This window comes from Heterocephalus glaber, unplaced genomic scaffold (assembly GCF_053883595.1).
Source record: "Heterocephalus glaber isolate CG9 unplaced genomic scaffold, H.glaber_assembly_v1.0 deba00001428, whole genome shotgun sequence".
Taxonomy (NCBI): domain Eukaryota; kingdom Metazoa; phylum Chordata; class Mammalia; order Rodentia; family Bathyergidae; genus Heterocephalus; species Heterocephalus glaber.
Window position 1 is genome coordinate 20,461,456 of NW_028258293.1, and position 26,790 is coordinate 20,488,245.

The 26,790-nt window shown below is 43.4% G+C and overlaps 2 protein-coding genes across 18 annotated transcripts in view; one reads left to right on the forward strand and one right to left on the reverse strand.

Moving 5' to 3' along the window:
- Window positions 1-26,790, forward strand: part of LOC106009942 (uncharacterized) — a 132,164-nt gene that overhangs the window by 7,666 nt on the left and 97,708 nt on the right. For 9 of the 11 annotated variants that reach the window (XR_015451453.1, XR_015451454.1, XR_015451456.1 and 6 more), the window contains exons 2-5: window positions 9,444-9,562; window positions 10,348-10,417; window positions 11,678-11,742; window positions 14,940-15,045. Coding sequence is in view for 7 of the 11 variants with exons in the window: in XM_087211705.1 (XP_087067831.1) it covers window positions 10,379-10,417; window positions 11,678-11,742; window positions 14,940-15,045 (210 nt within the window). In the remaining 4 variants the exon portion in view is untranslated. The remainder of the gene's footprint in view (window positions 1-9,443; window positions 9,563-10,347; window positions 10,418-11,677; window positions 11,743-14,939; window positions 15,046-26,790) is intronic. The other 2 variants (XM_087211707.1, XM_087211706.1) reach the window with 1 other exon arrangement.
- Znf143 (zinc finger protein 143) overlaps window positions 17,601-26,790 on the reverse strand; it is a 56,418-nt gene continuing 47,228 nt past the window's right edge. For all 7 annotated transcript variants that reach the window (XM_087211701.1, XM_087211704.1, XM_013074605.3 and 4 more), the window contains 2 exons: window positions 19,651-19,800; window positions 17,601-18,676 (listed from right to left, as the gene is read on the reverse strand). In XM_087211701.1, the coding sequence (XP_087067827.1) occupies window positions 18,593-18,676; window positions 19,651-19,800 (234 nt within the window). In that variant the 3' untranslated portion in view covers window positions 17,601-18,592. The remainder of the gene's footprint in view (window positions 18,677-19,650; window positions 19,801-26,790) is intronic.

A 26,790-nucleotide genomic window follows, 5' to 3' on the forward strand; every position in this document is an offset into this window, starting at 1 on the left:
TTGTTTGAGTATCACTATGTTTTAATGAATCAGTCGGAGTCAATTTTAAAGTTCTGTGAAAGGCTGCATTCAGCTCTGACATGATTGAGAGATGAGCTCTTCCAGTGGCGAGTTGGGTAGAAAGTATCCAGTTGTGGGATGTTATCAGCCAGTCGGTAGCATACACATGAACATGGAAGAAGGATACTGGTTCCTAAATGTAGAAATCAACTCCACCTGGCAGTCATCTATTGCGTGTCTACCATATTCAAGAACCACCTATAGAATTCCACTGCCTCCTCAGGCCGTCTCGCGAGGGGTCTTGGGATCGTCTCGCCGCGGACCGGACAGTGGGAGGCGGGAGACGCGAGGCGTGCTGCGGGGCTGGGGCCTCGGAGGGGCAGCATAGGCCCGAAGGTTGTCACGGCTGTGAGCGACCTTTTTACGGTCTACCCCGTGACAGCCCGTGGTCCAAGTGGCTTTGCGGTGGAAACAGGAATGCAATGACAGTGTAGATTTCGCAGGGCAGGACTAGCCGAGAGCAGACAAGCATGGGACAGAGGGAAGCTGGAGCGCAGTTCCACAGCGGGAGGTCCGGGAGGGGCGGGGCTCCGTGGGCGGTGACCGCAGGCCGCGCTCGGAGGAGCTGAAGTTCTCTCGCGGGAACTGCACACCCCTCGGCGAGGCGTGCACACGGGGATTCGAACTCAGCGGGCAGGGGTGGGGCAGGGGTGGGGCATGTTTGTGTCAGCTGTTTTGCACGAGGTTAACACTTCCATCCATAAAGCTGGTTCCATGGTGTGGTGGGGCTCCTTCAATCAGTGGAATGTCTGGCCAGAATGAAAAAGTAAGCTCCCCTTCCCAAGCCAGAGGACACCCCAGTAGACCGTCCTCAGGTTCCACCTGCCCCATTGGCTACCTCAACCCCAACCCCAACTAGGTCTGGAGCCAGCACCTCGTCACTCCGCATTGGTTCTGTCTCAGAGAGCCCCGATCCATTCACAATGGGCCCGAGACCTGCTGATAAGCCAGCTACCGGATAAAGGACTGGGGCCCGAGAATAAAGAGTCCTTCAGTCTTGGGCCGGGGATTTAGTTCATTGGCGCCGCGCCTGCCTCCCAAGCGCAAGGTCCTGAGTTTGATCCCTGGTACAAAAAAAAAAACAACCTGTAGCCTAGCAACTGCACATTACCTAAATGTCATAAGTGCTACAAAGAGCTGGGATGCTTCAGAGGGACCTGGGAGAGGGGAAGGCATTTTCGTGCCAGCTAATATGACAGACACTGAATCAGAAGTGTTAACTCATTTGTCTTGTTTCATCTTTACAAAAACTCTTTTAAAAGGGTATTTTTATTCATATTTTACAGATGAAGAAAAACCACTGAGTTGGAGATACAGTCAGTGGTAGAGCTTCTGCTCAATGTGCACAAGGCCCTGGGTTTGATCCCCAGCTCTTAAAAAATAGAAAGAAAAAAAAATCAAAGTGGTTTAAAAAATGCCCACATACACAATCACAGAGAGAGAGAGCATCGTGGAGACTATTTTCCTGAGAATGCGCTGCTACTGGCTGAAAGCCTGGTTCCTCCTACTCCAGCAAGAATGGGCTAAGTAGGGTGGGGATTTACTCAGTGGCACTGTGCCTGCCTGGCAAGCACAAGGTCCTGAGTTTGATTCCCGTACCAAAAAAAAGGCTAAAACGAAGGATGAGAGTTACTTGGGAGACTGACAAAAGCAAGGCCGCAGGCCAAGCTAATGAGACAGCGCCATGTCTGGGTCCTCCGTGCAGACAGCCGCACACACTCAGTGCTGTGAATGTGTGAAGTGGACCTACACGGAGCCAGACTTGCAACCTTTTTGTTTTACCATAAAACCCAAACGTAGGGGCCGGGGATTTAGCTCAGTGGGTTCACCGCCTGCTGCGCAAGCTCAAGGATCCGAGTTTGATACCCGGTACCAAAAAACAAAACAAAAACAAAACCCAAACGTATCTTAAATTCTCAAATCAAGAGGAAAAGATACAAAGACTGATATATCCTATGTCCTGGTGGTTGTGTGTTCTTATCTACTTTTGGGGTAAGTAGGAATTGGTACAATTTTTAAAAGATTATTTTGGTGATTTCTGTCACAATTTATCTTTTTTTTTTTTTTGGTACCGGGGATTGGACTCAGGTCCTTGCCCTTGCAAGGCAGGCAGTAGAACCACTGAGCTAAATTCCCAGCTGAATGTTCGTACTCTTTGGTTCAGCAAGTTTACCAAAACGTGTATATATTTACAAAGATAAATATATAAATGAGGATTTATTGCTGTATTACTAGTTCATTCAGTAAATACTAAGTGGGAAGGACTGGGGATTTAGCTCAGTGGTGCTGATGCCTGCCTCAAAAGTGCAAGGTCCTGGGCCGGGGATTTAGCTCAGTGGTTCCGGCGCCTGCCTCGAAAGTGCAAGGTTCCGAGTTCGATCCCCAGTACCAAAAAAAAAAAAAAAATGCAAGGTCCTGAGTTCGATCCCCAGTACCAAAAAACCCCAAAAAAACAAAAAAAAACACACCTAAGTGGGATTCTGCTATGAGCCCAACACTCTTCTGAAGATTTGGAATACAGCAGTGCTATGCAAGAGTCTTTACCTTCATGAAATTTTTGAGGCTTCCAATGGAGACAGATAATATATAAGTAAACAGATAACTATCTTATAGTAGCCAGGGGTGGTAGTGGATGCCTGTATTCCCAGGTGCTTGAGAGGCTGAGGCAGGAAGATCAAAAATTTGAGGCCAGCCTAAGCACCTTAGTAAGACCATGTCTTTAAAACAAGAAAAAGAAATGTCATGTAGTGACAAATGCTGTTAAAAAAAATAAAAGGGCAGGGTGAGGGACTAAAAAGTGGTGAGATGTTTAGCACGTTCCTGTAATCCCAATACTCTGAGAGCCTGAGACAGGAGAATCACAAGTTCAAACTCAGCATGGGTAACTTAGTGACTTAGTCAGACCCCATCTCAAAATAAAAAAGGGCTGGGGATGTAAATGACCGTGAAGACCCTGAATTCAATTCCCAGTCCCAGAAGGAGGAGGAAGAGGAAGAAGAGGAGGGGGAGAAAAGAGCAAGGAATGCTATTTGGAGGAGGTGACATTTGAACAGAAACCTAGATGAATTGAGAAACTCAGACAGATAGAGATCTGGGGATATATGTAATTGTTTATAGTAGTAAAACTTAGCATTGGTTTTAATACCAAAAATTGCACAGCACTTCACAGTTTGTAACACCTAAATCTTGGAAACAGCCCAAATGCCTGTCAAAAGATGTGTTTTTTTAAAATAAAATGGAGTACTACTCTGCCATAAAGAAGGATGAGCTTCAGACTTTTATAGCTAAATGGATGGACCTTGAGACTATACTTTTTTTTTTTGGTACTGGGGATCGCACTCTGAACCTTGCACTTTCCAGGCAAGTGGCAGCACCACTGAGCTAAATCTCCTGCCCAAAACTATACTCTTAAGTGAAATAAATCAGTCACATGTGTTTTAATATCACACTGTTTCTCTGGTTCAAGAAACCGAAAGTGGAAATAAGGACTAAAATGTATAGTAGATGTTGGGGAATGGGAAGAAAGTGTCCACATGGGAAGGGGAACAAAGGAGGAGGAAGAGAGAAAGGAAGGAAGGGACTAGAAAAGAGTGAAAATAGCCGGGGATTTAGCTCAGTGGTACTGTGCTTGCCTTGCAAGCACAAGGTCCTGAGTTTGATCCCTGGTACCAAAAAAAAAAAAAGAGAGAGAGAGAGACAGAGAGTGAAAATAGAAGAAAATATGGAAACAAAGCTTTTGTACATAGTGAAGGGGGTCATAAGGGGAGGGAGAGAATGAGATAAAATAAAATTTATTTTTTAAAAAATTGCAAGCCACTTAACTATGCCTGAGATGCTAAGTAACTACAGTTTGCAAAATAATAAACCAGAGCTACATATACAAAATGAAAAGATGTCCATTATAGAATGAAAAGATGCATGATTCCATTTTTTAAAAGAGAAAGAAAATCGGGCCGGGTATTTAGCTCAGTGGTTCCACCTCCTGCCTTGCAAGTGCAAGGACCCAAGTTCAATCCCCTGGTACGACAAAAAAAAAAAAAAAAGAGAGAGAGAAAGAAAATCAACCTAGGGCCGGGGATTTAGCAAGCATGCAAGGACCTGAGTTCGATCTCCAGTACCAAAAAAACAAGGAAATCAACCTAAAGCATACATATTTCCCACAGGGAAAATGTGCAGAACTGTACAAAATTGTCAAAACTTCTGACTTCTACTGTGTGGAATGAGTCAGAAAGGAGAGAGCGGCTGAGGGCCAAGCAGAGAGCTCGGGGAGAAGGCGCGGTTAGCCTGCTGGGAGTGGGGACAGCAGCCGGTGGCGAGAGCCGGCTGACTGCGGCTCCTGGGTCTCAGCTGCTCTGGGAGCAACTGTGAGAAACAACCGAGGAGCAGAGAAATGGGCAGTGTGAAATAAATGCCCAGGAGAGATTTAAGGACTGTTGGGCGCCCTTGTATTGTTCTACCAGTTACTCATTTGGTTATTTTGGATTTCTGGGTAGATAATGTAACAAAGGGCAGAGGGGAAGGGGTTATTGGGGGAGTAGGAGGGAGAGGGGTCTGGCAGGTCTGGCACGGCACGTGTGGGGGTCCGTGCAGCGGACAAGGCGGGGAGATGTCGTGCTGTATTGCATTTGGGCTGCACGTCTGTGGTCTTCCCTATAACAGCCCGTCCCTTGTGCTGTCTGCTTTGAGACAGCACACTTTGTGTCGAGTGCAGACAGCGCCGCTCGCCTCTGCTGCATGTTTTTCTTTTTCTTTTTTTTTTTTTGTACCTGGGATCGAACTCAGGACCTTGTGCTGCATGTTTTTCTGAGGGCTCCAGGTTTTATATCTGTTAAACTGTAGCTTGAAATCAAACAGCATATTCATTAACCATTTCATGACCTAAGCAAGCCTGACAGATAATCACATAATTGTTAATAATTCTTTCTTCCTTCCTAGTGTTTCAACCCTTACTTTATCGTCCAATCGCACTAACACTTCCAGAGTGACATTAAGTAATAGAGGTGGTGAGGATCTGGCCTTTCTGCAGACTTTAATGGAGATATGAAAAATGCTGTTGGCTGATGAGGTTTATATAAGTGTATGTGAACAGGCACAGGATTTATATCTGTGCCACGTTAAAGAAATATCCATCCAAGTACAGTGGCACACGGAGTCTGAGGCAGGAGGATCACAAGTTTGAGGTCAGCCTGGGCAACTTAGCCAGATTGGTACCAGGGATTGAATTTAGGATCTTGCACTTGGCAGACAGGGGCGGTGCCACTGAGCTATATTGCCAATCCTCAAAAGTTAAAAAGGGTGGGGGTTTGGAGATATAGTTCAGTGCTAGAGCATCCCTGGGCTCAGTCCCCAGAAGTGGGGCGAAAAAAAGTATCCTATCCCTTTATTATTCAGAATACTTATGAGAAACAGATATTAAATGATATAAAAGTTTAGTACTTTTTATTATTCTGTTTTTTCTAATTTATATGGTAATTGATTTCTTTCTCTTTTTTTTTTTTTTTTTTTTGAGACAAGGTCTCACTGTGTAGTCCAGGCTGGCCTCAACTCATGGTGATCCTCCTGCCTCAGCCTCCCGAGTGCTGGGATTATAGGCCTGGACCACCACGCCCAGCTAGAATAGCTTTTTTTTTTTTTTTTTTGGTACTAGGGATCAAATTTAGGACCTTGTGCTTCCAAGGCAGGTGGCAGTACCACTGAGCTAAATCCCTGGCCCCCTAAAATAGCTTTTGACAGCTTTATTTGTTCAGATTTTCTACTTTTGGGCCAGGGATTTAGCTTAGTGATGCCATTGCCTGCCTCAAAACCAAAAGGTCCTGAGTTCAATCCCTGGTACCAAAAAAAAAAAAATTTCTACTTTGTCTTAGTCCCTATTGATAATTCATATTTCCTTGGGTGGTATCTATCTCACTCAGATTTTAAGTTGTATTGTATTAGCATAGGAGTGGGCAAAGTATTTGCGTATTTTTTTTTAATTATTTTTTTGTGTGTGTGTGTGGGCAGGGGATTGAATTCAGTGCCCGGAACATGTCAGGTAAGCGTCCTACCACTGTTGAGTTACACCACTAGCCCCTCTTTCTTTTCTTTCTTTCTTTTTTTTTTTGATTTTTGAGACAAGGTCTTGCTATGTAGTTCAGACTAGCATTGAACTCACAGAGATCCTCCTGCCTCAGCCTCTGAAGTGCTGGATTACAGGTGTGTGTCATCATGCCTGGCCCTCTTTTTTTTTCTGGTACCAGGGATGTAACTTGGGACCTTGCACTTGGGAGGCATTGTTAGCAAGTGGTTTGTCAATTTTGTTTCTTGCCTCCTCCTACCTCAAAGAATGAGATTTAGATGTACTCATTAATTATGCCATTTTTTCTGACTTTGAAATAATTTAAAATGGCCTCCTGTATTCCTTAGCTCATGGCCACTTCTTTTGTGGTCCAGGCTTGTAACCTTTACTTCTGTTACCACATCAGTATCTCCTCTGTCTCCCCCTATAAGGACCATGTGATAATCCAGATAACCAGGACTCTGTCCCCATTTCATGATCCTTAACTTAATCATACCTACAAAGTCCCTGTCAACATATAAGAGCCACAGCTTCTGGGGCTAAGGGTATAACATGTCGGGGAAGGTGCATTGCCCAGCCCAGCAGAGCAGGGGCCAGTGACCCCGGCCAGCCTGAGACCCTTCTGAGCACACAGCCCTGAGGCAGGAGCAGCCCAGGCAAGCTGACCCCCAGGATTATCTGAATGTCCTCCAGTAAGCTATGTCCAAACCTTTGCTGTTATGTGTACACTGCTCACAATGAGTATCATTTCTGTACCTGTGAACATATCCTCAGGACACATTATTAGAGGAAGATTGCTGCATTAACAGAATGTGCACTTTAAACCTGTTTTTCTGTCCTTGCCAACATTATTAACTTTGGTGGAAAGGGTTAGGGACTGAGGCCAGGGCCTTTCTTATCCTAAATGCGTACTCTACCCTTGAGCTACATCCCCAGTCCCAACAACCCCCCACCACCACCACCTTACCAAGGATCAAACTCAGGACCTTGTGCTTGGGAGGCAGGTGTAGCCACTGAGCAAAATTCCTGGCCTCCAACAACTCTTTTGATATTTACCAATTTGAAAGGTTAAAATGGAATGTCGATATAGGTTTTCTCTTTTTTTGGGGGGGGGGGATCAGGAATCGAACTCAGGACTTTGCACTTGCCAGGCAGGCGCAGTGCCACTGAGCTAAATCACTGGCCCCTAGGTTTTCTCTTAATTTTATTATTATTTAGTTGTTGGTTTTGGGGGGGGGGGTTTGAGACAAGGTCACACTATGTAGTTCACATTGGCCTTGAACTCACTATGTAGCTCAGGTTGGCCTTGAACTTGTGGCGATTCTCCTGCCTCAGTCGCTTGAGTGGTAGAATTACAAGCAAGCACCACTACAACTGGCAGAGCTTTTTTTTCTAAATGGTACTGAGGATTGAAGCCAAGGTCTTGTGCATGCTAAGCAAGTGCTGTATCACTGAGCTACACACCCAGCCCCTTTTTAAAAATTCTTAGCCAAGGGCCAGGGATTTAGCTCAGTGGTTCTGCCATCTGCCTCACAAGCACAAGATCCCAAATTCAATCCCTGATACCAAAAACGAAAAAAAAATTGTTAGCCAAGAGTAGTGGTATAGGTCTGTAATCCCAGTACTCTAGGAGGCTGAGGCAGGACTGCAAGTTCAAGCCAAGCAATTTAGCAACTTAGCAAGACACTGTCTCAATATAAAAAGTTAAAAGGGGGCTGGAAATGTAGCCCAGTATAAAGACCCTGGATTTAATCTAGTACCAAAGGGGAAAAAAAATTGAGACAAGGTCTCTCTACTTTGTCTGTGCCGGGCTCAAATTTTCAATACTCCTGAGTAGCTGACATTACTACAAATGTGCACCATGGCCCCCAAAAGTTTTTTTTTAATCTTTGTTTTGAAATAATTTCAGCATAGTTTTTTTTGCTACCAGGAATCAAACTCAGGACCTTGTTCTTGCCAGGCAGGCAGCGGCACCACTGAGCTACATCCCCAGCCCAATTTCAGCATAGTTTTTATGTTGACTTCTCTTACTATATGTGAGGCCATGCATCCTTTTCATGTATTTAAACTGCCACTTGTTTCTGTCCTGTGATTTACTGGCCCTTTGTGGAAACTGAGACAAACAGTGGCAAGCAGGCAAAAAACTGGTGTCATGAGATCCAGAGCCTGGAGGTGATGGAGAATGCAGGGGTGCCAAGAGAGTTGTTTGTGGAACTGAGGCCCTGTCACCAGGCTAGACTTCTGTGGCAGGGGGACCCCTTTGGGCTCTGCTGGGAGAATGGCAGCCATAGTGAGTCTGGGACCCAGGAGAAGGGATCAGAGTGGAATCTGAGCTCAGGAACAAGTTCAGAACAACTTACTGGACTTGGATCCACAGATAGGGCATTCATTCCAAATGTTCCTGTTCATGGACATGGAATAGGTGCTTTTTTTTTTTTTTGGTACTGGGGATCAATCTCAGGACCTTTCGCTTGCGAGGTAGATGGTGGCACCACTGAACTAAATCCCCAGTCCCTGGAATAGGAGCTTTTGACACCTCTGTCATTACAACAGGATACTATAGACTGAAACTTATTAAAAAAGCATTTTTTCACAGTTTTGGAGGCTGGGATGTCCAAACTGGGGGGCTGCCTCTGGTGAGAGCCTCTCCCTTCATCATAACATGGCAGGGTAGGCACAGAGATGGCAAAACTTTTAGAGACAGTGCCGAAACTGCAACCCAAAATCCACTTATTTATACAAAGTGCCAACACTGCTATCAAACCTGAATACTGAGGTTTTAGTTTAGAAAAAATAACTCATACATTAAAAGAAAAATACAGTAACAGAGCTTTCAATCATACAAACAGCCTGCTGAGGTACAAGTCCCATAGGTTTGCCACCATGGGCTAGGGGCTGAGTTTTTTTTGTTGTTGTTGTTTTTTTGTACCAGGGATAGAACTCAGGACCTTGCTCTTGCCAGGCAGGCATGGTTCCACTGAGCTACATCCCCAGCCCTGAGCCCATCCTTTTGTCAGGAGCCCATTCCCCTTATAATGGCTCTCATCCACTCATGAGGGTTCTGCCTCTTAAAAATCCCACCTCTTAATACTGTTTTTATTTATTTGTTTATTTTGTTTTTTTGAGACAGAGTCTGGCTGTATAGTTCAGGCTGGCCTCCAACTTGTGGAGAAGGACACTGGCCTCCTCAGCCTCAACTTGTGAGGAGGCCAGCCTCCTCAGCCTTCACATCCAGCTATCTGGCCTCTGAGTGTCATATTTTGAGTGGCTCCCATGTGCATGTGCTTTCTTTTCTGTTAATCTGCCTACTGTCCATTTATTTCAACAGACTGAGTTATTCAATCTGCAGAGGGCAGAGGGCAAGTTCCTTTTGCCCTCTACTGTTGGTTTGAGAAAAGACTGTCCTGGCCAAGACACAGCCGGTTCCTGTGCTCCAGGAGGAAGCAGGTATGTGGCCATGGATTGCTCACAATCTTCCACTGTGCTTCCACTGGCCACCCCAGGGCCCACATCACAGCTGCATGAGACAGTTCCTTTTTCTTTCCAGCTTGGAAAAACCTTCAAAGTTCCACCAGCCTCACAATAATGAGGCCCATGTTTGTGGCGGCGGGGGGGGGGGGGGGGGGGGGAGGCCATTTTTCTGTTGCTGCTGCTTTTCTGGTTACAAGAACTTGAAAAGATTTCAGAATGGTAGAAAAAGCCCTAAGGCAATGGGGAACCTGCCCGATCAGTTTTATCTGGGTAAAATCTCCAGTGATCTCAGAAGGTGCTACTCAGCAGAACCTACTGACCTCCCAGAGAGCCAGGTTACTGATTTGGAGCAAAAATTTCCTGTTTAAGAGGATAAGGGGAATCCTCTGCAGCAGAGTAATTTTACCACTTTGCCTTTCCCACAGAAATTGCAGAATCTGTGTGGCAGTCCTGGGAGTGAATCTACCACCCAGATTAGAGAGTCTGCATGTCCCTTTCTGAGGTTGGGGACTTGGGGCAGATTAGTGAAGGTTCTCAGGCTTGGGGAACGTTATTAGATGCTCCGAGGTCCTGGAGTGGCAGGGCCAACAAGGGAAAAGTTTGGGATCGATGTTAGAGACAGAATCTCATTTTCTTTCACCTGAATGCAGAAGAATGTGCTGACAATACTTTTGCCAGATAATTTTCATTGAAATTATTCATTATTTATCCCAAATTTGGAGCATTCTCTCTCAGAGTGACTTTCTGTCCTTCCATTTCAGCCATGCTCTGGGGGCAAAATGAAACTCCTGCATGGAGAGTGGAGGAATCTCTCTGGACTTCTCAAGCCAGGTGAGATTAGAACAGCTAGAGGTGACCTGCCTGCTGCAAGGCCCCTAGGAGTTACACCGAAGTTTAGAGTCCTAGTTGTCCTGGGAGAGGAGAAAGAGTACATATGCCCCAACACAAGTTACACATCTCCAGCAGGAAGAGAAGGGCTGCTACAAGCACATTCCTCAGCAGGACAGGGTACATAATTAGTGGGGCTCAGTAAAATCAAAGTGCAAAGTCTTTGGTCCAAAGCAGGAAAAAGGGCTAGGGCCGTGGCCACTGGTAAAGTACTTACCTAGTATGGGCAAGCCTTTGGCTTCAATCCCCAGTACTCCAAACGAACAACAAAAAGCAGGGGAGGGCTGGGGATTTAGCTCAGTGGTTTCCCCACCTGTTGCACAAGTGCAAGGACCCGAGTTCAACCCCCGGTACCAAAAGAAAAAAAAAAAAAAAAAAAAAATCCAGTCATCTCAAAGCTCCACTGCTGAACATATGAAAAAGCAGGGGAAAGAGCCGGGGATTTAGCTCAGTGGTTCCTTTGACTGCCTCATAAGCATGAGTTCGATCGAGTTTGATCCCTGGTACCAAAAAAAAAAAAAAAAAAAAGCAGGGGAAAATGCTTTTAATGGTACACATAAAGACGAATGTTGTATGGTAGGAGCTGCCCAGAGTAGTCACTTCACAAAGACAGAAAATAGGTGGTTGCCAGGGGCTGGGAGGAAGGGGAATGGGTGAGTGGATACAGAGCTTCAGATAAGGATGACAAAAAGTTCTGGAACTGGTTGGTGGTGATGGTTGCACAACAATGTGAATGTACTCAATGCCACTGAACTACACACTAGAAAATGGTTAAAATGTGAGCCAGGCATGATACTGGACACCTGTAATTCTAGCACTTGGGAGGCTGAGGCAGGAAGATTACTGCAAGTTCATAGTGAGGCCCTATCTCAAAAACAAAACAAAGCAAATAAAAATTGGATCAAATGGCCTGAGGGGTAGCTCACTGGTAGACCACTTACCTAGCATATGTAAGGCTCCAAACTCCATCCCCAAAGGTAAAAAAAAAAAAAAGCTTCAAATGGTAAATTGTAAAAAAAAAAAAAAAGATAAATTGTATGTTATGTGTATTTAACAACACACTTAAAAGAGTTAAACATTAACTATTTTTTTTTCAATATCTTGACTTGTCATTGTGGTTTTGTTATTTAATGTTGCTCTAAGGAAAATCAAACATTTAAATTTTAGCATGAATTTCACCCTCATCTTTATACTCTTTGTTAGTTCCTCACTGTGACAAAATACCCGAATGTTTCTTCTGGCTCACAGTTTTGGAGATTCTATTCCAGGTCAGTTGACTGTTGCCTTTGGCCCTGTGGTGAGGCAGCACATTCCAGTGAGGTCTGGTGAGGGCTCAGGGTGGAGGAAGCTGTTTAACTGGGTGGAGCTGAAAGCAAAGTGAGGAAGAGGCAGGGTCCCAACATCCCCTCAGGCCGCGGCCCAAAGACCTCACTTCCTTCCAGTGCACCCACCTCCTAAAAGTCACATTGCTTCCCAGTGGCATCGCCCCGCTGGCTGAGGACCAAGCTTTCGACACACGGGTCTTTGGGAGACATTCAAGACCCAAACTATAGGAATTTTGCAATGATTATTTTATTTCTTTATTTATTTTTGAGGTAGGTGTTAGGAAAAAGGAAAAGAAAAACAGAGGTTTGAGCTCAACAGGACAGGTTTATTGCAGAACAAACTTGAGAGGTACAGGCTATGGGATCTTCTGTAGAGCCATGGGGAGGGGGTAGTTCAGTGAGAGGAGGCTGTGGTTCCCTGCCAAGAACAAGGTTTGAGAGAGCAAAAGTGGTACTGGTTGCCCAAGAATGAGGCTTGGGAAAGTGCAGGGTGTAGTGGCTGCTATCAATAGCAGGGCCCAGGTGCAGCTGTGCTGGGAGTGGGCGATTTAGAGTGGTCTCTGATTAGGATGGTGGTGGTCGGATTCCTTTCATAGGTCTCACTAAGTTCCCCAGGTTGGCCTCAAACTTGGAATCCTCATGCCTCAGCCTCCCAAGTACTTGGATTACAGGCACATACCACCTTGGTCAGCTAATGCCAATTTTAAATCCAAATATCAAGGGTATTTAACTCACATTTGGAATCACTGAAGCTGGGGGAAGCTCAGCAGCAGAGTGCTTGCCTAGCATGGATGAGGAAGGAAAGGAGAGAGGGAGGGAGGGAAGAAGGAAGGAAAGAAAGAAGAAAGGAAGGAAGGGAGGAAGAAAGAAAGGAAGGAAGGAAGGAAGGAAGGAAGGTAGGTAGGTCCAAACATGGACTCACTGTAATGACACAATTTAAAGTTCCAGGGCCGGGGATTTAGCTCAGTGGTTCCGCTGCCTGCCTTGAAAGCTCAGGGTCCCAAGTTCGAGCCCCTGTACCAAAAAAAAAAAAAAAAAAAATCTATGTAAAGTTCCATGTGGCTAGAAGAGACACACACAAGCCAGGCAGAGGAAAGCTGGAAGGAGGAAGAAGAATCCTATCACAGAGCCTGTTGGGAGCTACCTAGGGCATGGGGCCTCACAGATACTCTCATAGGTGACAACAGCCAGGTTCCTCTTCTTGCCAGGTCTCTACCTTCCCACAGGCCTGCCATCCCAGCCCAAGACTAACAAGCTCCCTCAAGTATCTTTAAAACTCAGAGCTAGGAAGCCCGATGCAGAGAAGGGATGGGCAAGAGGCTGCAGCCTCTAGAAGCACGATGGTGCTGCCAGCTCGAGGGGTTGGGGATAGCCACCACCATGCCCCACTCCACAGGGCACAAGCACAGATGGTGGCAACAGTTGGACAAGAAGCACCCCGCACACACTCCGCTGTTGCATGGGATTTCACAAAACACAAATTGAAAGATAAATTTATTAAAAATTTCAGCTAGGCATAGTGACAAACACCTGTACTCCCAGCACTCTAGGAGGCTGAGGGAAGAGGATATCAAGTTCAGCCTAGCCTGGACAATTTAGGGACTCAGAGTGAGACTGTCTCAAAAAGGGGGGAGGGGGTTGTTGGGGATATAGCTCAGTACTAAGTCCCTGGCTCAATCCCTACTACCATAAAAAGAAAAAAAATCAAAGCAGGTATGGTGGTGCATGCCTGAAATCTCAGCTACTCAGGAAGCTGAGGGAGGAGGATAGGAAGCTCAATTTAGTGAGGCCTTTTCTCAGAATAAGGGCTCGGGATGTAGCTCAGCACTTCCTGGGTCGAATCCTCAGTCTCAGCAGTAGAGTGTTTGCCCAGCCTGCACAAGGCTGTGGGTTCCGTCTCCAGCACAGGAAAAAAAAAAAGGAATTTCTGGATGACAACCACAGTGCATTAACCGTAAGTACAGGGCCCTTCGGAGTACAAGATTTTATTCAAACTGTACTAATCATACACTCATGAAACCAGGTGTTTGTGTGGGGGTGTTTGGAGTATTCTTTAAAAGGTCCCCACACCTCCAGAAAAGCTTGCAGTTCATGAAGGTATGGAGGCAACTCATCTCCTTGGCAACAGCCATCCCCTTCCTTTCCACCTGCCTGCTCACTGTTGAGCAGGTCTGTGATCTTCTCTGGGCCAGGAAATCCCAGATTGGAAATTCTCAGGGTTGATAAGTAGAATCCAGTCAACTTCAGCAGAGCGAAGTTTCCGTAGTTGCTCACTTAGGCTGGGGCAGGCATGTAAGAGACCACAGGAAGGTAAGTTGGCCCCTGAAGGTTGGGAGGCAGGCTTGGCAGGTGGGGAAGGAGATTCCCTGGCCACTCCTTCCAGCTGCTCCCTGTAGAGGGACACAGAGACGAGCTTCTTATTGTATTTCCTAATTCTTACAGGGAGTGTAGATTGAAGGCAATGTGCATTTTTTTAGTAGAGGCCTCAAGTTGTGTCTGGGCTAAAGCAGGGTGTTTTTCTTGGACTGAAAGGTTTGCTTTGAGCATCGTCTGGATCATATTAAGGATTATGCTCCAGTTGGCTCCATTTGCTAATGTGAACTCTTGTTGCAGTGAGCACCTTTCTGGGAATATTCAACTTGGGAAGACCCCTTTCCACATCTTGCACTCTGGAGATCCCAGGAGGTGGCACATGATGTCACCTAGGTAGACGGGTTAGGGACAACCAGCAGCGCCCCCGTGCCCTTCTCTCTGGGTGCTAGTGGGGAGGCTTCTTTATCGCCCTCTCTCCTTCCCTTCCCCGACCCTTGCCCCTTCCCGTCCTTTTCCTCCTCTCTCTTGGTACTGGGGATTGTCTGTGTGTGTGGCACTTGGGAATTAAACCTAGACCCTTGAGCACACTAGGCAAGTGCTCTGCCACTGAGCTGCAGCGCCTAGCCCTCGGTACTGGGGACTGAACTCAGGGTCTCACACGTTAAGAGAGGCTCTCTACCACTGAATATTAAAAAAAAAAAATTTTTTTCTAATTTTGAGACGGTCTTGTTAAGTTGCCCAGATTGATCTCAAACTTGTGATCCTGGCTCAGGTTCCTGAGTGAGATTAAAGGCATGTGCCATGGTGTCTTGCTTTTTCTTTTTTAGCTCAGGGAAAATCAGGCTCACCAGAACTGAGGTCAGCCCTGCCCAACCTACCTGGCACAGCTGCTGGGATGGAGAGAAACACCTTGGAATCCGAGCAAAGACAGATGTAAGAGGCCAGGAGAGGCTGACAGGTTGGGTTTTAATCCTGGGAACCAAATTACAACAGTCTGACTGGGTCATGTGGGGCTGCTCTGGATCAGCAGCTGCTGGGACTGGCAGTGGGAAGCCAGAGAACCACCCTGCGATTTTGCAGATTCTGAGATTCTGGTCTAACTCACCAGGTCAGCCCCTTTGACACTCAGCAGGCCTCAACTAGGAGTTCTGTGTATTTAGGTTTGGTTTGGTTGAAGATAAGGTCTTGCTATGTAGCCTAGTGTGGCCTTGAACTCACAGTTCTACCCCATCCTCCTTCTGGATGTTTAAATGTCCCCATCAAGAATAAAGACTGGAGAAAAACTGATGGTGAAATAAGATGCTTTTATGACAAAGAGCACCTTAGGAACTTCATGAATACCAAACTAGCACTCCAAAAAATTTTAGACAGTATCCTAGGAAAAGACAACAAGGATCACAACCCCTGGAAGCCCAGCAGAATTAATCCGTTGGGCATGACAAGAAATTAAGTGCAAAGGGGGAGAATCCAACAAAAAGAAAAAGTCATGAAATGTCTCAAGAGTCACCTTCTGTAAAAAGCTTTCCCTAACTATAAAACCCAAGGAATGGGAACCCATCTGTGCTTCCAGCTAATCCTCAAGACATCAAAATGCCCCATCAGCATATGAGTGGATAAAGAAGTTGTGGTTTTTGTACAATGGAGCGCTACTCTGCCATAAAGGAAGATAAAATCGAGACATTTCTAGCAACATCATTACAAAGATAATATCTAGATTGAGAAGACCAAAGAGGAGAATAGCCAAGGCTGAAAGAAAACAACAAAGAACTGGTTCAAACTAATCAAAGCAACTCCAGAGAAATGTGCCAAGAAGATGAACTTACTCAGAGGAAAAATAATTGCTACAGAAGACAAAGTAATCAAACAAAATAACATCCTGGAAGAACATATTTTGCCAAATGAGACAAAAAAACTATAGAAATATAAAATAAAAATTTCTTAAATGATGAGCCACTTGTTTGTGTCGAAAGAACACACCATGCTCAAGGAAGAATGGAGAAAGAATCATCCACCCAGAGATCCATCCTCATAGTCATAACTCCACTGATAATGAAGGTCTTTCAAAGGTATTCAGGAAGTCACAACAGAATCTGCAAGGGAGCTGGCATTGACCTCTTTACTGCATGTTCAAGGTCAGAATGCAAAATAAGTTTCCATATGTTTCTATGATAATAAAACTGATCAAAATTTTTTCTCAAAAAAAAAAAAAAAAAAAAAAAAAGAATAAAGACTGGAGCCGGGGATTTAGCTCAGTGGTTCCATCGCCTGCCTTGAAAGCACAAGGTCCCAAGTTTGATCCCCAGTACCAACAACAAAAAAACAATAAAGACTGGAGGGCCAGGGATTCAGCTCAGTAGCACAGCGCCTGCTTGGCAAGCATAAGGTCCTGAGTTCCATCTCTGGTACCAAAAAAAAAAAAAAAAAAAAAAAAGAAGAAAGACTGGGTCTGTGGGTGATTAGGATTTGTTCGTGTTATGTATCTGTAAAGGACTTTGAAGGAAAAACAACCAATCCTCTGCCCAACCCTGAATGGTTGTTTTTTTCTTTCTGTGGTACCGATTATTGAATCCAGGGCTTTGTACTTGCCCCTAGGCAAGCTGTCCTACCACTGAATTATATACTCAGCTCTTTTTAAATTTTGGGACAGGGTTCTGCTAAATTGCCCAAGCTAGCCTTGAACTAGTCATCCTCCTTCCTCAGCCTCCCAAGCAGCTGGGATTACAGGCATAGGGCACTACACCTGGCAAAGTTTTCTCATTTCACATGACTAAGTCATGACCCTTTTAGCAAGAGTTCAAAGCACCTGATCAAAGATAACATTTACTTTAAATAAAACAGCACATACTCCTTTGTGTGGTAAAGCTTGAAATGAACAATGGCCACTTCTCAGGGCCCTGGCAAACAAAGCTGGGTGAAAGGGAAGGGCAGGAGTGGTTGCTGCAGGGCAACCTTTCACCCACCCCCACCCCTGCCCCTTTAACCTTAATGTCCCTGTGCTGAATTTCTGACATTAAAAAATGGTATCCAAGGGCTGGGAATTTAGCTTAGTGGTGCCACACCTGCTTCACAAGTGTAAGGTCCTGAGTTTGATCCCCTGTATTGGAAAAAGAAAAAAAAAATAGTATTCAAATGCTCAGGTTATTAGGCAATCAAAAATCATCAAGGCTCATCTCCATAATCTCTGCTATAAATGGTCACAGGAGGCAGCGGCTGTGGTGTACAGAAGAAATGGTGTGGCATCAGAAACCCTGGGTTCTCCAGGCTTTGCCCAGGCTTTCATGGCCGCAAGGTCTGGTGAGACAAGCTTTCTCACTGGATGAGCAGTTTTCTTATGGACTGAGTGGGACTATCTCACAGGTTTGCCGTGACCACCTAAAACTCAACAGAAAAGTGCTTATTCTGTGCATATGCACAGCACACCCTCAGGCATCTGCCCTTCGTGCTGCACCCTCCCACCCGGCACCCATTTAATAAGACAAATATAAAGATAACATTTTAAAAGTTGCTGTATTCAAAATTAATAATAAACTTTAGGGTAAATAAGCTTTAAAACAAAAGTACATAAGCAAAAATAAATAAATTTACACCAACCCCGCTAACCTAATTTTCAGAGTAAAGCCATTTCCCATTACAGCACTGTTATCCCGGGCACCAACCTGTGGTCAAACTTCCATAGTTCATTATTTTTATTTGTTTTGTACTGGGGATTGAACTTGGGTCCTTGTGCTTGCGGAGCAGGCGGCGGAACCCCTGAGCCAAATCCCCAGCTCTCATTATTTTTAAAAAAACAGTAACAAAAAACCTGAACACTAAGTGAGATCTTTAACAAAACCCTGGATTTGACATTTTAATTTTAAATAACCAAACTTTGTAATTTTATACATAATCCAATGTAATGCTAACATAGTTAGCATTTCAACTTGAGGAGCTGCTATGTAACAGGGAAACTATAAACAAATAGTCTTCAAACCATGAGATACAAATAAAAATGGGCAAGTACAGTTGAACAAAAACTGAAGACACTACTAACTGGGGGAAATATCTGAAGGCTTTACATCCTTTACTGTCCATGATGGCTTTGGGAATTATGATTGTTTGGTATGTAGAAATTTTGACATTTTAGATACAGCCTTAATTTTTTTTCACAGTAAGTTAATTAAAAATCCATAAGACTCTGTAAAGACTTCAATGGTCTTGCAAATAGTCTCTAGGAGTTTGCAATCTGATAAAAGGGTAACATGAAAATTTACTGTATTGCCCTAATTTCATTCTTCCTTGTACACAATGAATCACTTTGGGAATCTATTCCAATGGTTATATACACAAAAGTGTCAAGAATAAAACATTCTCCGCTCTTGCATAAAAATGTGTACAGTGTATCAGGAACGGAAAACTTCTGGTTTTCCTGGGCCCCAGCTTCAGAGATTTCTGCTGCCAGATCAAAGGTTCCTCCTGCTTTATTGCTCCACTGTTCTGAGGATTAATCATCCAACCCTGGTGTTTCTCCTTGTTGGATCCTAGATGCTATTCTGATGGCTTCTTCCAGAGATGGCTGTTCTCCAAGCTGAAACAGGAACACACACATCAAACACAAAACAATCCTAAAGCCCCAGTCAAGATAAGTCAAAGGAACGTTACGTGCTAGAAATGAAACTTCTCTCTGTAATTCTGACACAGGCTGGTTAAAAAATACTACTGCTGACTTAATTATCAAGAATACAGGGCTGGGGATTTGGCTCAGTGGTTCCGGCACCTGCCTCACAAGCGCAAGGTCCCGAGTTCGATCCTCGGTACCAAAAAATAAAAAATAAAAAAAAGAACACAAAGCCAAATTTCTACAGGGATTTTAATGAATTTTCATAGATGGAAGGGACAAAAGAGGGTCACCTTGGCCAAATACAGTCGGAGAGCTTCCCGAACCCTTCCTTAGCTCTAGACCCATAAACTAAATGAAACTGGCCAATGGCTGAGATTTTCCATAGTGTTATATAACTTTCTGTCAAGTACACACAGGGAAACCAGACTATGAACGAAGAGGATAACTGCATTTAACATCCAGGACTGTAGATTATCTGCTTGGATCCAGTGACTGCCCAGAGAATGCTACCCTTCTAGGTCTTCCAACCTTCTCCACTTTAACATGGGGAAGGATTTTGTGCAAGGATTCTGAGGACTAATATACAGTCTGTGTTTATGCTAGCTTCATCTCTGAGGAGTGGCTCTTAAGTGCTTTACAGAATTCGGCCTAATTAGACTTACTTTGAGAGTAAAGGTCACTAGGTGGACATACACAGGGATACATGCCCGAAGATTCTTTTTGTCTTGCAGTAAATTCTCCCAAGAACATGCAAAGGTAGTAAATAACAGTGCAGATCTCTTTGAGATCACCTCAAATGCAGAAAGTTCCCTAAAGTATGATAGGTACCCATATTATTCAGTGCCCTGCCTCTTGTAGAGGTCACATACAAAGCCCAGCATACCAGGTCAAGAGCTACACAGCACCGCTGTCTACTGAGGACAGCTTTCCCTTGTCCTCACCTGAACTGCAATCTGGGTGCCATTGGAGGTTGCCACTAAGGTCAGAGGTCTGGTTTCTGTGGTGACTAAGTGATGGCTGTGGTGCTGCTGGTGCCCCATCTCTGAGGAGGCCGTGTGGAACGCTGCTAGGTCCTGAGCCACAATTGCAACCTTAAGCAAAAACAAAACACATGTGAAGAATTAAATCTATGATTCAAATAGTTTAAAGTCCACTTCATGCAGGGATTGCCTTCAAATTCAAAAGGGAATATTTCCTTCTGCCATAGACTTGTAGAAGCTTATCTTTGGAAGAGATTTTATATTCTGTCTATTCTGGACTCTTATTTGTTTTGTTTTTTTTTAAATAGATTTAATTGTTTAAATGTTTATTTTCATTTATTTTTTGTGATATTTAGAGCTTTATCTACTTTTCAAATTATATATACCATCAATCAATTTATTTCAGATCATAAAAGGAAAATTACAAGATATTTGTTACAAAAGGGTAAAGTGTGCATCATCAGTGATATGCAAACTATGGTACATATATACAATGGAATATCATTTAGCCTTTAAAAGGAACGAAATCTTGTCAAATGCTATAACATGGGTGTACCTTAAAGACATTATGTTAAATGAAATAAGCCAGTGACAAAAAATACAAATATTGTGTAATTCCATTTACATGCAGGATCCTACTTGTGAGGGTTGGTAAACACCTCAGATTTTACACTGAAACCCAAGTAAAGGCCATTCTTTAGGAGTAAAGATTATGGCAGCAATAAAGATTGGCCCTAAGACACAATGACAAAACTGAAACAGACCTGCCTAAAGTACAAACCCCAGACTCTAGGAGTAATTTAACTGTCTGATAGAAAAAAAATCAGTATTCTTCAGAAAAAGGTAACAAAACTCAGAATATCTATTTATGTATCATCCATAAAGTCCAGAAGACAATTAAAAAGCTATCAGACATGAGAAGAAGAAAATGTAACCTAGAGTCAAGAGAAAAATGAAGTCAACAGAAACAAGACTCTGTGAGATGACTACACAATGTTGGAATTAGCAAAGAAAGACTTCATTTTTGGGTTTTGTTGAGACACAGTCTCACTTTATAGTCCAAGCTGGCCTTGATCTCACTATGTAGCCCAGGCTGGCCTTGAGCTCACGGCAAATCCTTCTCCCTCAGCCTACCAGGTGCTGGGATTTAAAGCCTGCACAACCATGCCTGGCAACAGACAGTGACTTAAAAATAGCTACAGTGGGCTAGGGATTTAGCTCAGTGGTTCCAACACCTGCCTGGCAAGCGCAAGGTCCCAAGTTCAATACCCGGTACCAAAAAACAACAACAAAATAGCTACAGTGAACACTTGACTTATGAACCCGACTCATTTGAGAGGGCTGCTTGTAACTCAAGTTGGTCAATGAAGGCTCAGGCTCTTCTACACAGCCTTCAAAGTTTCTCCTGTATACAGGCAGACTTCAGTGTCCTTAGAGAGACACTGGCCCAGGATTTCTCAATTAACCCCACAAAGAAAAGATGTTGTTGTAATGTTCCTTCCAGAATTCTTTAACGGTTAAATCTGTATCTGAAACCATCTGGAGGCACAAGTTTCAGTAGTAAGTTTCAAAATAATAAACTCTTACAGAACATGTTCTCTGATCACAGCAGAACAAAACTAAAACTCAGTAACATTAAAAATACCCCCCAAAGTACCAAATGTTCAGAAATTAAGCAACATAAATCTAAGTAATCCAGGAGCCAAAAAAAGACCAGAAAATATTTTTTTTCAGAAAATATTTCAAAATGAAAGAAAATAAAAACAAGGTATCAAAATGTATATATTGAACCTACAGTAATTCTTAGAGGGATAGTTATAGCTATAAATATTTATAACAAAAGATTTTAAATGAATGATTTTAGAGTCTTCCTTAAGATGACAGAAAACAGGGGATTTAGCTCAGTGGTTCTGCTGCCTGCCTTGCAAGCACAAGGACCCGAGTTCAATCCCCAGTACCAAAAAAAAACCACAAAAAACAAAACAAAACAAAAAACCATGACAGAGAACAGAAAATTAAACCAGGCATTCCTGTAATTCCAGCACTCGGAAAAGCTGAGGCACAAGGATTGCAAATTCAAACCTAGCGTGGGCAATTTGAGCCAGTGTCCCAAAATAAAAAATAAAAAGGGGTGGGCTGTAACTTAGTGACAAGGCCCTGGGTTCAATCTTTTTTTGGGGGGGGGGGTACTGGGGATCGACCTTGGGTCCTTGCACTTGTGCAGCAGGGGGCGAAACCACTGAGCTAAATCCCCAGCCCCGTGGGTTCAATCTTTAGCACCACAAAAATAAACTAACAAATAAATAAGTAAAAAAACAAAAGTGAGAGATAATAAAAACCAAACAGAATGAAGGATATGAGTCTGAACAAAAATTAATGAAAATACATTTAAAAAGAAAATTAAGGTAAAATTGTTCTGAGAAAGATTAAAATTCATAAAGCCCTAGAAAGATGATTAAGAAAAAAGAAAATGCAAATTATCATTATCAAGAATAAGAGGGCTGGAGATTTAGCTCAGTGGTTTTGTCACCTGCTGCGCAAGCGCAAGGACCCGAGTTCGATCTCCGATACCAAACCCTCCCCCAAAATAAAATAAAAATAATAAGAAAGGTATAATTAGCATCAATAAATACACATGAATCTTAGGTGTCCTGTTGAGTTTTGACAGCTGGACACATCTCTGAAACCACTACCGAAACAATATGGAGAAGTTTCTTCATAATGCATTTAATCAATCTCTCTCCAAAATGGATTGTTTGTTCAAATATAAATGGATTAATTTTGCCTGTGTCATATGAATGGAATCATACATTTTGTAGAGGAATCACTGAATCATAGGGTAGAGGTATGTTTGAATTTATAGGAAACTGCCAAACCACTCTCCAAAGTTGTATCATTTTATGCCCTTAGTATTAGTAAATGAACGTTCTAGTTGCTTCATCTTTGCCAACATTTGGTTTTGTTAGTCTTTTTGATTTTAGCCAAAATAACCATCCCTCCTCTTCCCTCCTTCACTTCTCTCCCTCCCCATCTTCTCCTTCCTCTTTCCCTTCTTCCCTTCCTCCTCTCCTCCCCTCCCTTCCCATCCATCCCTTCCCTCCCTTTCTTCCTTCTTTCCTTCCTTGTGGTGCTAGGGATCAAACCTAGGGGGCCTCTGTTAGGCAAAGTGTTCTACCACTGCTCCCAAAACCCTTAATTTGCATTTGTTTATTGACTCAAGATGTTGAGCATGTTTTTTGTCTTATTTATCATAGAATATCTTCTTCTGGGAGAGGGCCATTCAAATAAGCAATAGAGAGCCAGGTGTGGTACATGATTTTAATTCTAGCACTAGGAAGGTTGAGGAAGGAATATCTCCAGTTAGCAGCCAGCCTGGGCCTCACAGCAAATTCAAGGCCAACCTGGACTACATAGTAAGATCTTGTTCCAAAAAACAAAAACAAGGGCCGGGGATGTGGCTCAGTGGTGCTGCGCCTGCCTGGAAGTGCAAGGTCCTGAGTTCGATCCCCAGTACCAAAAAAGCAAAAACCCACCAATGAGCAAAATAATTTGCACATTAAAAACACTGGTTACATAAATATTTGCCTCTCTTTTCCTAGAGGTTTTATGGTTCTGTTTTGCATTTCAAAGTGTATAAAACTGGGGCAGGGATTTAGCTCAGCAGCACCATGCCTACCTCTTAAGCACGAAGTCCTGAGTTCAATCCCCAGTATCAAAAAAAAAAAAAAAAAAAAAAACCCACACCACTAGTGTATCAAAGTGTATAAAACCTTCAACTTTGTTTTGTTGGGGGTTTTTTTGGTACCGGGGATCGAACTTGGGACCTTGTGCTTTCTATGCAGCCAGCAGAACCACGGAGCTAAATTCCCGGCCCTTTTTTTTTTTTAACTCTGTTCTTTTTAACAAGAAGAAGGTTGTAGGTCCTCTGTATTTTCATGTGAATTTTAAAATCACCACAGCTCTACTTTCAAAAAATTCCTGCTCTAATTGTGGTTGTGATGGTACTGAATTTGTAAATGATTTTAGGGTGACAGAGAACTACTAATTTTCAGACTCTTTCATCAAACAGGTTAAGGTAGCAGCGGTGAGATCCAACGTTGCCTTTATCACAGTATAAGAACAGTTTTTAAACATATTAATCTATGTTACTTAAGGGACGTGAACATTTAAACTATAATGAATATATCAAATTGGCAAAAATCCAGAAGTTTGATATCATTATGAACTACACTTTAGGAGAACAGGCCCTCTCAGACCCTGCAAGAAGGCATGTAGACTGAAACAGTCATAGAAGTGAAGTTTGGGGGCTGAGGATTTAGCTCAGTGGTTCTGGTGCCTGCCTCGCAAGTGCAAGGTCCCGAGTTTGATCCCTGGTACCAAAAAAAAAAAAAAAAAAAGAAGTGAAGTTTGGCAACATTTATTACAAGTGTACAAGTGTATATATCTTTCCACCAACAACCCAACTATTGGAATTTATAGCATATTTCTCATACATATGCAAAAATCACATGTGAACAGGGTTATGTGTGGTCTGAAACAGCAAAAGATTTTAAGTAAACCATGGCACATTCTGACAGTGGGATATAATGCAGCTTTATATTGATTTTCTTTTTCTTAATGGTGGTGCTGGAGATTGAACCCAGACAAAGCCTTCTATATATAAAATAGAAATATTTCAAGATGTCTTATTAAGTTTAAAAAGTAAGATGTAGCTGGGAGTGGTGATGTATGCCTGTAATCCCAGCACTCAGGAGCTGAGGCTGGAGGATCACCATGAGTTCAAGGCCAGCCTAAACTACATAGTGAAACTCTGTCTCAAAAAACAAACAAAATAGGGCCCGGGATTTACTCAGAGGTTTCGCTGCCTGCTGTGCAAGCACAAGGACCCAAGTTCAATCCCTGGTACTAAGAAAAACCAACCAACCAAACAAACAAAATAAAACCAAAAGAAAGATACAAAGTAGTATAGTTTATTGCCATTAAAAAAGAGGCAAAGACCATTATTTGTATTTATATATGCTTAAAAAAATGTTGAACAAATACATAACAAACTAGTAAAAGTGGACTATCTGGGGATAAGAACTGAGTAGATAGGTGTGGCTGGGGCAGAGTGGTGCCCTACCTGCCTGGCAAACGCAAGGTCCTGAGTTCAATCCCCAGTATTGGAAACAAAACAAAACTGAGTATATAGGAGGAAGACTTCCTTGTATTCTATGTGTATATACTATACATACATACATATATACATACATATACTATACATTCACACACATACAAACATTTTTCGAGCGTGCTGGGGATGGAACCCAGGGCTTCATGCATCCTAGGTGTAACCACTAATCCTGATAAATCAAGTTCACAATTAATCAATGCCTTGCAGACTACTGGAGAAGTCCTGGGAACAACTGGATGGGTCACGGAAGCATGGTCTTCGGTACTACATATGGTCCCTCATTCATTTTTCTCTGGTGCTGTTCTCCTACTCTGCTCCCTGGGCACCATAAACTAAGAAGCTTTGTTCCACCTTTCCCTTTAAAAAGTAAGCCAAATTAATCTAGTCCTCCTTTAAGTTGTGGGTACTGTCTCAGAGATGGAAAAGCTAATACAGCAAATTGATACCAGAGAAGAAGGTCATTGCCATGACTGTACCTGACCATGGATTAGAAGCCTATGGAACTGGTTTGTGGGAGGAGTTTGGAAAGGTTTAGGGGTGTTGGCTAGAGAAAACAGAAGGCTGTAAATAGAGCTTGACAAGTAATGCTAGCTGGAGCTCAGACTAGAATGCTGACAGGATTGTAGACAGCAAAGGCCAGTCTCAGGAGGTTTCAGGTGGGAACAAAGACTCCACTGGCAGTTGTATCAGAGGCCATATGTGTTACACTGTGGCAGAAAATTTGTTTACATTATGCCCATGTCTTGAGACTTCATGGAAGACTGAGATTAAGGGGAGTGGACTAATTTGGCAGAACAAATTTCAAAACAGTCAGACATTCAGGCTATCACCCAGGTACTGCTTGCTGGCTACTTTTAGTCTGATTTATAGTGAGAACCAGGGGCAAAAGGCAGAGCAGAAAAATCTGAACAATTTAAATTTTGGTCCAGAAGGAACCATGTATGAAGCTGTGGCCAAAGGTGGTGTGGTTCTGAAAAAGATTACACCTTTACAAAGCAAGCAAGTACTTTGAACTAGGACAAGACAAAAGATGCCTTGAAGGCATCTCAGGAATCAGCAAGACCCCACCCATGATAGGTTCAAGGGTGTAAAAGTACATTTGAAAAGAGAGCCTCACAGACCCCTGCTATAGAAGGGCTTCCCAAGAAATTAGTTTCTCCAGTATTCATTTCAGCATGCTCAGCCATCCAGGCACTCAGGGGGTACTACAGCCATGGTCAAAGGAGGCCTGGTTACTGCTTGAGCTACTGGTAGACCTTGTCATCATCCACGTGATGCTGGTTTTACTGGGATACACAATGCAAGAGTTGTGAGGTGAGGGAGGCTTCCCCCCACATTTTAGAGGAAGGCCTGAGAGCCAGGCAAGGAACCCCTGAGAGGGCAATACGTGAACCTGTGAGAATGAAGTCAAAGGTACACCAGGGAGCTGGAGACCCCAGGGAGGTGGAGATGCTAAGAATGTAAAACATCAGTTAAGGAAAACTGTAGGCTATGAATGAAGCCAGCTCAAGAGAGAGGACATGTGTATTGTAATGAGCAAGGCCAATGGAGTGGGGCTACCTATGGCCTTTAGAACTCAAATTTTACCACCATTAGCCCCAGATGTTGGACGTGGAGCTATAAGATTTAATGTTTGACCTGCTAGCTTTTTTTTTTGGTACCAGGGATTGAACTCAGGACCTTGCACCTGCCAGGCAGGCGCTCTGCCACTGAGCTAAATCCCCGGCCCTTGACCTGCTAGCTTTTGATTTTGCTTTGGTCTGATTCTTTTCTACCCTCTTATTCCTCTCTTTTGTAATGAGAATGTGTATTCTGTGTCACTGAGCCCTGGGATATGTAACTTGTTTTTGATATTTACAGAAGTTCACAGCTAAGAGTTTGCCCTGAATCTCAGAAGAGACTTAGACGTGAACTTTTTTAAAATGCTG